The sequence below is a fragment of the Apostichopus japonicus genome, chromosome 22 (assembly GCF_037975245.1).
Source record: "Apostichopus japonicus isolate 1M-3 chromosome 22, ASM3797524v1, whole genome shotgun sequence".
Lineage (NCBI taxonomy): Eukaryota > Metazoa > Echinodermata > Holothuroidea > Aspidochirotida > Stichopodidae > Apostichopus > Apostichopus japonicus.
In genome coordinates, this window is record NC_092582.1 from 14,306,473 (window position 1) to 14,320,139 (window position 13,667).

A 13,667-nucleotide genomic window follows, 5' to 3' on the forward strand; every position below is an offset into this window, starting at 1 on the left:
GGGGGTTATTGTGAAATTGCTTTAAAAGCTTCCTTTTTTGGGGGGGTGGGTGAGGGGAGGGGGGTATCAGCCAATAGACAATCCTGTCGTTTGGGCCATTGGGCTGCTATCATTCAACTGATTTGAATTTTTAATGGTTTCATATGATACACATACATAAAGAGAAGACCACACTCTCGTCTCCGGTCCTCCTCACCTTGTGATAAACACTAGTTCCGAGGGCGACACGTATATGCATGCCCAGCCTCATGATTTGCCAATAGTAAGGGCCGTGAACCAGCGCCAAACAGATGGTGTTTAGGGATACCAGTCCGGCGTATATGAAGGCCTGAGATCTCTCTACCTTCGACTCTAACACAAAGTAGTCGATCAGGAGGCCTAGCAGAATGGGTTGCGTGATGCGAAGTATTTCCTGCGAAAAATGAAGAGAGTATTTTGTAAAGCTGACGATGGTGTTTTTTGCGATATAACATCTCACTGTTATGAAAGCATATGAACACAAAATATATTGCTATTATGTCATAGCACCCACTTTATCAACCAAGGAATACTGAATCCTTGGGTGCCAGTGAAATTTCTTGTGTTTTTAGAGGCCAGGGGGAGGAGGGGTTGTCCATGAGGGCTAAAAGATCTGCATGGTGAAACAAAAATTGTCATCTGATTAAGATATAATACTCCAGGCTAGAGTAATTGTTGCTATATTAGGTGACTAAGTATATTTACCAACTGACAGCAACATTTTTGGAAAAAAATAGAAGATGACACCGCAAAAGCAAATTAGCAATACAATAATTACTTCCATCAGCCTATTCAGGGGGAGGGTATAAACCGTTGTATACATTAAATAAATATATTAACACACTTTTTAAGAACACTTCTTTTGCTCCTATGTCTTAGAATAGAGACCCTTATATACTCGACGATCGGACATCTCTCGAACTGAACAGATGTGTTGAGAACATTTATTTGAGGCAGTTAAATTGAAACATGAAACTGAATATCTGTATCAAACTGTCACAACACTAACCTCTCCCATTGCACCGATACTAAGAAAGGCATACCAAGGACCGTAGGCCACGAATAATGCCCGCAACAGACTGGGCTTTACGCCTTTCTTCTTGGCACGCTGGATTTCTTTTTGCCAGACTCTGAGAAAAGAGGAGGAGAGGTTGTTTTCTTGGCATGATTTAGAAAACAAGCAGGAGAATAGATTTGAAAAACTGTAGTTCTCAAAATAATTGCCCAAACACATTCCTGCAAATTTAAGTGATCTTTCAGCAGCATATAAAAAAGAGAGAGATGGTACTAATCAAAGTAAAACTCAGCAATCAACAATCTAAAAAACGAGTGTGGCTCTGAAAGTGAGGATATTTCAGTAAAAAAACAATGGGTGTTTACGACGTCACAAACCTTGACAACTTTGCATGCTGGAAATTTGAGCGATCTTTCGGCAGAACTTCGTATAGGTCATCTGGTTTCACATCCTTCTTTCTGTTGGCGAGTCTGAGCAGTGGGGATATGTAACTAGCCGTAGAAATAACGAGGAAAGGAGAGAAAACTATTAGTATCACACGCGAGACTGAAAATGGGAACCAGTTAGTAAAGGAGGATCAAAAATTCTCGTATCAGTGTTGTCATCTTTTCCCGCACCTATTGGCGTTTTTAAAGGAAGCTGCCTGTCGGGGATCAACATTGTGGTCATTTTGGCTTTCATTCTAAAAATCATATAACATGTGCAAATATCATATCAAGAAAAAGATAGAAAAATTGAAGAAAAAAAAGATTTGAGAAGATTCTACACGGAATGTCATTACTAGCGCAATAAATTGTCCGTACTGATAGGAAACACTTATTACTCTATACAAATGGTCTACCATTTATTTAGTGAAACAATGTAGCATGGTGCCCTTTTTCTCTCTTTTTTTTTGCAATTTTCACTTGAGAGTAATTCTTGATAGACTACTGTAAGTAATTTAGAAGTTGTCAGACCATTGTATTGACCCAAATTTATGCAAACATAATTTTGCTTTAGAATCATTGATAAAGTATGACATTGACTTGAGAATTGGAAGCCAACACTTAATATCACATATTGAGTGAAGCTGATCAGTAATCAGTTCTATGGAATGCAGCATTTTGGGCACTAAGGCTGGAAGTTAGCATTATTCTATTATTATTGTCATTTTTGGAAAAAATATGTCACCTATCTAATTATATTTGATTATTGGCTGCAGGGGTGGATGACCTCCCTAACTGTGACCTCTTCCTCTGAAAACTAAAAATTTAAGAAATGGTCAAATGATAGGTTTATTCATCATACTCAGATATCAGGAATGGATGAACTGAAATGTCTCATATATTACAACATGAGAAAGTCAAGGAATAATTTATCATCTATTTGTCAAAATAAAATAAAACTGTTAGCAAACTGCTTATCAGAGCCTGTGTAGGAGAATGTGTAAAAGTAAGTTGGCCTGACGTTTCGATCCTAGCAGGATCTTCTTCAAAGGCTTAAAAAAAAAAAAAAAAATACTACACGCATATGAGCAATTTGCTATATAGAGGTGCAAAGATATATAGTAGCAACTTTTGTAACACAGCAGCGATAGCATTTGAGATTGGAATATTTTCAAATGTCAAATAATTTTGTTTGCTTTTCCCAATCGATCAAATTCCATCATGAATCTAGAAAGTGAGAGACTTGACAATACTTACATAAAAAGTATCTGTGAGATGATGTTGGCTGTCGCCAATGGATTGGTTTTCCTCTTTGATTCATTCTCCGCCATTTTATACCTTAAACGTCCTCATCAGTTTACAGATCTGTTTAATATCAGACTTTCCTCATTTGCACGAGTCTGAAAATGAAAGTGAAATCCGTGCTACTTTTATCGTTAACGGAGCGTGTGTCGGCAATCGACATTGCCTTGTTAGGCTCAAAGCTATTCAATCGTTAACTTTCTCTTCAAAATGTAAACACGCACGTTTAGCCAAGTAATTATTTTTCTTCCTTATTGTTTGCTTTACCAAACGGTTCCCATACAGTTCCTGCATGTTGCATTCTGACCAGATAGAAATCTTTGCAATACTAATAGGGATTACAACCATATAAAAGTTAACAAAATGTTGAAGATTTTACAGTCTTGTTTGAGGCCTAGGCCCCCACCCCCACAACTTTACAACTTAACATCTGGTTATTGGTAACTTGTCACACCCACACACCAAAGTGTGTACAATTGCAACAATCCTCCTCTCTGGGGGTATTGACTTACAAATTGATGTAAATAACTAGATTTATTAGTCCACTGTCGAACGGCCACCAAATCTGATCAGGTTGTCCGAACGGAAAAATCTGGTTTTCGCAAAGGATCAGACGACCATTTGAATTTGCCCGGAGCATATCCGTTACGAAACCGCCGTTTACTTACTACAAGCCGTAGACTGTAGGGGCCAATTTCCTTTAAAAAAAAGTTTGCAAAGTTCCATATTTAGCTTTATATTGTGCACTCCACGTTACAACAGGGAACAACAGCAAAAGTTGCAAAAGTAAAAAGCGTTTAGGTTGATTATAAAATGGCCCATTGACCAACTTTGATAAAGTTATGTGATATTGCATGGAAAGTCGCAAAAATTTGACTGCCTTTCACTTCGTCAATAAAAGGTAACAATTGAAGATACAGTACAAGGAATGAGTCATCGGAGGATGGCATCGCAAGAAGCTCTGCTAAATGGACATGTTGCTTAACAAGTGCAAATATGAGTATTGCTCCGTTTTTTGTAAATAGGGACCATACTTGTAATGTATAGGGGGGCGTTGTGGTCAAGTGGTTAAGGCAGATGCCTGGTGATCTAAGGATTACAGGTTCGAGCCCTGGCCAGATCATTGCGTTGTGTCCATGGGCAAGGCACTTTATCTCCATTGCCTCTCTTCACCCAGGTGTATAAATGAGGACTTGCGAGGTAACTTGTAAATATAGTTGCGTGCGCCGGTTTGTGGCTGCACCCTATGGGAAGTCCCCCGGGGGACATGTGGTTGTGGTGCACTGTGGTGCCCCAGGAGAGATTGATTGAATTGCGCACACTCTGGTGTGTAGGTGTGACAAGTTACCAATGACCAAGGCTAAGTTGTCAAAGCGCTACGGTCTCGATGTAGCAGCGCTATATAAGTGTCTAATATACATGTTTTTCATAAGAAAACAATGTTGAGAGACTCCAAAGCTGCTACTGTGTGTACACAAAATTTGAACGCTACATTATTCCAGACAGTGTAAGTATGAACTTCATGTTAAATTGCTGAATGTACAGGTACAGTGTGTGATGGTTTCCTGTCAAACTGATCAATTTAAAGTAATTGTCAATAGAGTCCTTCCTTTAAGACCTGCGGTGAGGACAATCAGGTCGGGTATCGGTCACAGAAACGTATATCACCAAAAAAATGATCACTGCGGAACGATACAAAGTGCAAGTGCTTACTTTAAACACACACAAAAAAATTATCTTGTCTTACGCAATACTTGGTGATGATTGGATTTGCCACGATCTGATGGTTCCATGATCTACTATATTCCACCCTCAAAGGGAAGATATTAGGTATCTTTGGGGGGGGGGGGTGGGCTGGGAGGATCAGTTTGTTAAATTTATCTACCACAATCTCAATGGGGAAGATAAACTTAGAGGTCAGAACTTAGAAAGTTAATAAATACTCTAAATCTAAGTCAAATGTTACATTAAATTTGTAGAAATCACAATTTTATGAATTGAAATGAAATGAATTGAATTACAAACAGTTGACGATTTGCTACTTACTGTACATAGCAATAGTCTACTGAGCTCTGTAACCACAAACTACTATATAGATATATATGATAAGGGTGTACCAATCAGTAGGCCCTACATGTATTTGCAGATATCAATGCCTAACGTGGTCAAAAATCGTACAAAGCGAAATGTAAAAGTTACTGGTAGAAACATAACTGACATTTTTTCTGTGACTCATGAAATATAATTTCTGCTAGAACAATTACCATTGTTAACTAGTACAAAACATTAAATTCAGATACCAACAGTAAGTTTCATTCATTTCTAGGCCAGGTCACTGTAAAGTTCAAGATGGCACTCGTCAGACTGTAAACTGTTGTCAGTACCATTCGGGTTTTAACGACCACAATCTCTGTGAAGAACCCCCTTGCCATAATAGACAGGTACTGCAGCTCTGTACTATCCGGAACTTAACCACAGCAGCATTGTATTTGATCAAAGAAGTCATGGACAGTTAAAGTCCATAAATTGCCTTCTTTGTATAATATTCAAAGTAAACATTTCCAAAGAAAAGTTTGGCAATTGAACTCCCCCATATGTATATACCTGTACTACACTCATACTGTACTGTATTCACAACATATATATACAGCTCTAAAAATGTTGCATTCTCTTGCATTAATTTGAATCCAAAAGTCAATCAATCTTTAATTAATGAAGCAAGACACAGGGAATAGTTTTCAGTGTTCAAATTTTGTGTAAGAATTTATGAAGGAATCTGATTTTTGTCTTTCTCATTGAATACTAGAGTTCCTGAGTAGAAAACTGCTATACGTCTCTACAATTGTACTGTATATAGCATCTTAGACCAATTTGTATCTAGCAATTATGCGATGTGATACAGGATAAATTATGCCCTGATGATCTTGAAATTTTTACTTTCAATGAAATGAGATTTATTAAAATGTTAAAAACTATAAACTATTGTATTTGCTTATTGCATTCTCTGACTACTGTTGACACTGATGTTATCTCTACTGCACACTGTGTTGAAAATGTAAATTACGTACCAGCATATTAAAGGCTGGGTTGTTTGCCTTTGATGTCAACCTATTTTAAATTTCAGAGTATGTGCATGTAAACACATAAACAGTATTGGAACTACCATATGTAGTCCTAATCAAATGAAATCAAAAAGCATTTACTTGGCAAACAGATGTCAATTGCTGATTGCTAACAACTTCAATACTGTAGCTCAGTAGACAGACACGGTGATTTGAAAAGAATAAGGTAAGACAAGAACCTTGGGCTTCATGTGTAAAACAGTTTGGGCAACCAGCTACGCACTGTTAAACAACAGGATTATCTTTCACTACTGAAGGTTACATTCACGATGTGTGGTGTAAAGTCCCTTAACAATAGCTAAAGATTCACTAAACATTGAAAATAACAGCCTGTTCGTTTCCATATTCTCTTCTTGCATAGATTAATTTGGGCAACCAGCTTCTCCCTACATACCGTTTACAAGAAGATTATCTTTCACTACTGAGTTGCAACTTGAGTGTGCTCTATTAAATAACTGACCACGGAAATTCCAATTGTCTGTACGCAAAACAATGGCACCCGAGAAAATACCATAACATGTAGAATACCTCTCCTTCATACCACAAATTCACTGCCAAAAGTGAGCAATCAGGTCTTTGGTTATATTTAATAATCAAGTTTACAGTACATACCACAAGTTTTTGCCTGTTTTAAACAAATATTTCGGACACAAAGCAGTACGTTGCAAATTTGGTTAAAGGCTTATCTATCATATGTAGCATAATAGTTCAATGTTAGGAAAGAAGTATTTACCTTAAGTTTGAAATTTTATGAAAATGTCTGTTTGGTGGTAGTAAACATGAGGGATAGTCAAAAGTCTTTGTAATAGATTAACACTAAAGCATATTCTACATGAAATCAGTTTCAAGAATAATATTACATTTCCCATCAGTTCTCTGAACAAGTTTAGGGCCCCATTGGAAATGGGCCGACGTCCTGTCAGCCTAATGGGTTTAGCTCTTGTTACTCTTTTTGTTCTTTTCATATCCGTCCTATTCGTCTATTATATGTCTTTGTAATATTTTTGTATTTTGAACAATCTGAGTGTGAATAAAACAAACAAACAAAGAAACAAGTTTGGTTATTGTTCGACCACAAATTTTTAAAGATTTTTAACACTGAAGTGTATGTTAACTGCCAATACAGCCTCCTTGAAGACTTATGATAAAATATTGCACATATACACAGTACTGTCCAGTGTACTACTTTACGAAATAGGAATGTTTTTTGAGACCTTTTTTTACTTGTGTGCATATGCCTTGTTTAAATGGCAAATTTATGTGTAAAATTTGATTATGGAATTTGTTCTCCACAAATTCCTAGAAATGCTACGTCTTTTAATGGAAATGTGATTTCCGTTAACGGTGAAAGTTACACTCCTTTGTTTTGCAGAAGTGGCAACACTAGTATAAATATCATTAAAATGAAGGCAGTATTTCTGACTAGGTTCATTAAAAAGAAGGGAATTGCAAACAAGGACGGTACTACATAATGTAACCAAGCAAAGTAAATCATTTGATAGTAGAGCTGCAATTCTGTAACCAACCGAAAATAGTAGATTTACTCAATGACATTGCTAATAAGTCCTGCTAAGAACTCATCCATTGAAAATATACTAGTACAACTACAAGAAAAGTGGGCATTCACAACTATAAATGTGCAAAAATTATTTTCATCTGCTTGGCCATTCCCAGAACCCTGCTAGCTGGAACAACGGTGTAAAACTACCTTTCCTTCTGCAAGATACTGTACCATCTTCTAACAGTAATGATTCATGATAAGAAGTCATGAGAATTAGTAACAGAGAATATGTTGACTCAGGTTTTGGAATTTTTTTAACCTTCTTCTGTGCCTCCTTCTAATACCACACTGTGAAATCTATGCAGCTACTGTACTGTACAGCAGAACCAAAGGAGTCAATGGCATTTACACCCAACAGCTTAACATTACCAACTTAAGTTTAAAGGTAGTAATGGGGCTCTGTTTTTGTCTAAGTTTGGCATAAAGGCCTAGTTATTTTAGTGCTCATATAGGTATCTACAGTATATGACTGGCGTATAACATTTGACCTTTCACTAAAAGTCAAACTACTGTCGGCTATGACTAGGCTAAAGCTAAGCATTAAATAGTTAACTTAGACCTAACAATTAACCGGCATAGGTCTAGCCTAGGCTAAGTTAAACTCCTGAGTCTGATTTAGTTAGGCATAGCCTAGGCCTATGCTAATAGGTTGTAAAACTAAGTTACTTACGGTTAAATACAGATGTGGGCGAAGAGCATGCCAAGGTTTAGTTCATTGTCAACTATCTCTAAGATGTTGAACCAATCGAAACTAAAACATGGACATGATGTACAGTCATTGAAATGGTGAAACCAGGGCGAAGTTCTTACTCAATTACATTGAGATATTGCATGTACAGTACCTACAGTGCAAGTGCCTACACTAGGTACGGTGCCTACGTTACCTGGACTTTTTTAATTTTACTGTTCTCCGTGTGTGTCGTGATTTTGGATTACGCAATACTGGTTAAAGGTCGTAATTCGTGAAACACGTGACTGTCCTCCTGCGTACACGTTTGATACGGTACTAATTTCATATCTTCCATTGCTTGAAACCGGTGTTGTCGACGAAGAAACAATCGAAAGTCAAACATGAATATGATGATACTTCAATTACATTGAAATATTGCATGTCCGTAGCTGGGCTTTCTTAAAGAGGCCATGACACGAAAAATCCAACTCATCGAGAGTAACCTCCTCTGAATCTATGAGAAAATCTATGTTCAAAACTATCCTCAACACCTTGAAAACCTCAAGGACTAATTAGTAATTAACGTTTTAATAATCGCATCCGAAAATAGATACCTGAGAATGCGATTTCACAACAAGACAATGATGACGTCATGTTAGGAACACACGTGCAAAGCTCAGGCATGTATCGGATGCGCGACGATCATATCGTTCCATATACAGTACACGCACATTTACACTGAGAGAACAACCACTGTATTACGCTATATCGTTAGAAATTTCAAGTTTGTTTTACAACTGTTGTAAACTATCCGAGAGAAATGCCGGTCCGTTGTGTTGTTGGGGCTGCATAAATATCATTACCCATGCAATTAGCCTTCATCCATGGCTGAAGGACGAAAAAAAACACGGCGATTATGACCAAGTTAGTGCACAACACCAGCGCCGATTTCACTGGGCCTAGCCAGTATGCAGTTCGAATGAAGCGAACACTTCACGGAAGCATACTACGATCCCTCCTTTTTGTTATGAAATAAAACAAATGGACTTTAACGGTTCGACATAAAAGAGTCATTCTTCTGTCAAGTAATCCACAAAAAACTACTCTGAAGACCAGATCGGGGAACAGGAAACCTCCAATGGGGCAAGTGGCGATCCTTAGGAGGTAGCGCGCCGAGCACTAGTAGTACTATAGTATGGTTCCCCTATAGTATTAGCGTTACTACACTGAAGTCGCAATAGACGAAGAGATTTTACTGTATCATCTAAATTAACACCCCCTTCATTGCTCTATTGTATACTAATAAGCTATGAGGTTAGCTTCAGAGGCGATGGGTTACATCTTCTTGTGAACAAATCTCAGTGCCCCAATTTATTTCTGGAATATGCTGGATCAGTTAATTATAGCAATAATTTCTTATGCCTATTCCAGGAAAACCATTTATTATGTTGTGGAGGGAGTGGGGGTAATGGGGATGGGTCAAAATAGGTAGGTAAAAAGATTTTATTCCAAAGGTTGTTTAATTAAATCTCAAAGCGATTTATTTTAAAGTCACAGAGCCAAAAATTCACACAACATAGTTCAAGTGTTAAATCATTGAACAAAATTTATTCAATATCAGTTCTAGACAGTCATTCTGGACAATCTGAACTAACATTAACAACAATCATTGTATTATATGACATAAAAGTAAAACTGTACTTTCCATAAACATTATCATTCTTAAATTACACTAATGTAATTTGTGACATCAAAGGAGGTTAAAAGAAAACAACTTACATGATTTTTTTTGCTTTAAGCCTACAAAGCAGTTGCATGTCCATCACTATCAATCGTTGTTGTGACAAATTAATTAGAATAATCCAGAAGCAAATACAATACAGGGTTATTTAAACCAAGAAACACTGCACGACGCAACTCACATGCAAAAATGTTACCCACGCACGACGACACGTACAACACTGATGGGCAATGTGAAACACAGCATCACACGCATTAAAACAATCGAAGACCATTAACAGGGTGTACTGCTGAGTTTTTGAAGAAAGACTACAAAACAAACCAACTGCTGCTGAAGAAACAGTCTAAACATTCAAGGGTTCTGCTGCCTCCATTGGTCTTTATTATGACTTTTCTGTCAAATATCATTGGTGATATGGTTATTTTGGCTTCCAGATTAAAGGTACGAATCAAACGAGGTAAATGCCCCTAAAAAGGTCAATGCCCGTTCCCTTATGCACATATTATATGACATCACGGTCATGCCAATACTTGTGTCCAAATGCTTCAAAACATGCCTTTTCTTTTATTGTTGATGTTGGGTCTGGAAAATAACCTTTTCATCCTGAATTAAAAGTCTTGAATTTCAATATATCAACACTGAGGGAACCCTGACGGATTGATAATCCAACACAATCGTAGTTTAGAAAGGCTTCCTATACAATGAGTTTTCTCCTGGCAACTTGAATCCAGTGTAATGACCATTGGCTGGAAAATCACTTCTGATCCTTTGGACTGCACATGATGGTAGCACAACCCTGACGTGTCTTGCTAGGAACCCCAAGTATCATTGAACCTGTTGACTGTAGGCTATGTATCTGTACTGCCTGGGAAAAAATTTATGAAAGTTCAAAATGTATTAATGTTGGCCATGATGTCCACAATAACAAGCAGGCACACAATGTACAGTTATGGTTACATTTGTTGTGATTTTACACCTTCCATGTATCATGAAACATTCTTTTGTTTCAGAAAATTGATTTGCAAAACTCCAGGCCAAAGTACTAGCCAAGTAATAATGAGTATGAAATAACACATATGCCTACCTAGCATGGCTGCATAATGCAACTTACATCCCCGAGCCAAACTTTCAGTATGCAACCAACCCTACTAGTACTACACACTCTACATATGGGTTGTAAGTTACCGTAACACAACGCACAATACGGTTTAGGGTGTTCCGCGAATTCCAACAACACATGCACAAAATGGACTGGATTTTGTTTTTAAATGCTTCGTTAATAAATTCTTACCACGTTGTATGTTCCTTGCAATGGTTTCGAACGGATTTCTTCTTCGATATGTTGTGGAGCTTCAATTTCGGCTCGTTTAACAGGCTCGAACTGATACGGTTCTAACACCTCCGCTCCACCCTCAGCGTTCGGTTCAATATTGGAATGATCATCGCCTTCACTCTCTGCTTCGAATATGAGAAAGGGCACTCTAATTATAGCCCAATTTCACTGCCTAGTGAAGAACCATTATCACTTTGAACTTCGGTTGCCGCATTTGGCTCTGGATCCGCCATTTCACAGGAAATTTTGATTTGATATCGCACTTGTGATCGGTGTTTTGTTTAGTAACTACTAGTGGTATGTGTACTTGTCTACTGTGTACGTGAATGGTACCGTAGCAGCGACAACAAATATGTGTTCAAAACGTGACGTCACATGACGTCATGCGAATCGGAAAATTTTCGAGTAAACAAAGTTTCAAACGCCGAAAAGGGTAAATTCATTCTCAATTTTCGACTTGAAAAATCAAGTTTTAAACTGGCAGATTGGTTGATACATGTTTTAGAGAACATTCTTTGATGGATCCCAAAAATATAGGACTTTGAAATTTTCGTGTCATGGCCACTTTAACTTTTAACCTACAGACTAAATCATCATTGTAATGTGGTCTCGGCAAAGTTATTTCTCGCCAAACGCTACCCATCACGGGATAGCTGACACAGGGTGTGAAGACTCGCGCAAAACGGAACGTCTAATGCCGGTCATCTGACCTAGTTTCGTATGAGGTGTAACAAAAGTGTTAGACACCACCATCGTTCCCAGAAAATACACACACAGCTTGCTACCATCGGTAATTAGACACTAGTGTACAGGCAGTACATACAGCTGCGGTCAATACCCACAGCACAGTGTAGAAACAATACAGCGGTTGACATCTCAGGTCCAGCTAAAGATAACAAGGTATCACGTTTCATTACTGTACTGTCTGCATTTTGTAGCGACACGAACAAAACGTCACTTGCAAGCAACGGAAAGTTAACTTTTTCAGATGGCCGCACGCGGTTTGGGGCGATTCTTCATGGCACCTTCAATTTTCCGTATCATGACCATGCAGATTTTAAGCTACGAGAGCCCGGAGTTTCGTCACTTATAAACAAATCACTTTAATGGGTCAGTAGTAAACAATTTTCATACACTGCATTTGGAAGGCCTTAGGTGGTCTAAAACTGCCTCAGTTCCCAAAATTGTTGCACCGACATCTATACTTCCATTCACCCTTCTCAACATTCACAACCACAGCAACAAGCCAGATCCAGGCATTGCTTGGTTGGAAGAAGGACAATTGAAGAGAGTCACGTGATCCAGGAATGAATTGAATAGTATGAGTTTTGACGTGCATGCAAAGTGACAAAAGATTATACATGTCTTTTGTGATGCCAATTTAAAATTTAAAATTTACGCAAGCGGAATACCAATTGTAGGTTTATAAACATGTCACGAAAAGAATGGACAAGGACAAACACATGTTTTCCTCCCCCCCCCCATCCACCCCGACCCCGCATGTGAATGGCGCTGTATAACCTACCGGTCGCGGCAGTGGCGTAGGAAGGTACTTTTGAGTGGGGGGGCTGAAAACTGATGGCCGGCCTGGGGGAGGGGTCTAAGGGGAGGGGGTGCCCCCTCCACTTTGGAATTTTTTGCATTTCCAGGTGGTCTCAGATGCAATTTGGTGCAATATAGCACACTTCAACTCCCACTCCATTTTGTAAAGAATTTCACCTGGCCTTAAATGCAATTTGGTGCTCCAAATGAGATTTTTTTCTCATTTGGAAATGAAAAAGGGGTTTTCTGACTTGCGGAGCGGGGGGCGGAATGATACTTCCGCCCCCCCATATTTTTCACTGGGGGGCTGGCGCCCCCCCCCCCCAGCCCCCCCGGTTCCTACGCCCTTGGGTCGCGGTATGTTATGTTGCGGCTGCTTTTATCATTATCATTACCCAACATCCATACGAAGGCAGTATATATCATAATGCATTACCAACCTTGATTTAAACTCGTTGAGGAAACGACTGAAATACGTAACCTATGCCAATCTTTTACCATTGTTAAACTCGACGCCAACCTATTATCGAATGATCTAGTACAAACTAAAACACCGGTGAATTGGACATGATTCACCCCTTTAATTTCGTTATTTTATTCATAACGTCTGTGTTATTAAAAGCCCCTGGGTATCAACTTGTGACTCCTGTATACAGTCAGACGGATGTAAGTTGTGATTATTGGCGAAAGAGACCGTTCGTAAGGTGATTATGACAACAATTAAAGTTGCACGAAGTCCTTATTTTGTTTCAGCTTTGATCAAACTATGACCTCACATTTGTAATAGAGAAAGTAAACTGGTTAAGTCTTAGGAATAACCGTGCAGGAAAATGCTACATTTGGCCAAATGATTAAAAACGTATTATCTAGTGTACTGGATTGCCCATAATTAAACACAACCTTGCAAAAACAAAACAAAAAGTGCATTAAGTGAGCGA

The 13,667-nt window shown here is 38.4% G+C and overlaps 1 protein-coding gene across 2 annotated transcripts in view; it reads right to left on the reverse strand.

Moving 5' to 3' along the window:
- The window catches only part of LOC139963405 (ATP-binding cassette sub-family C member 4-like), a 41,447-nt gene extending 29,579 nt beyond the window's left edge, over positions 1-11,868 (reverse strand). The window contains exons 1-6 of one of the 2 annotated variants that reach the window (XM_071964140.1): positions 11,753-11,868; positions 8,114-8,571; positions 2,716-2,858; positions 1,411-1,524; positions 1,028-1,148; positions 197-412 (exon numbers count right to left, since the gene is read on the reverse strand). In XM_071964140.1, the coding sequence (XP_071820241.1) occupies positions 197-412; positions 1,028-1,148; positions 1,411-1,524; positions 2,716-2,789 (525 nt within the window). In that variant the 5' untranslated portion in view covers positions 2,790-2,858; positions 8,114-8,571; positions 11,753-11,868. The remainder of the gene's footprint in view (positions 1-196; positions 413-1,027; positions 1,149-1,410; positions 1,525-2,715; positions 2,859-8,113; positions 8,572-11,752) is intronic. The other variant, XM_071964139.1, reaches the window with a different exon arrangement.
- Positions 11,869-13,667: the final 1,799 nt, after the last annotated feature.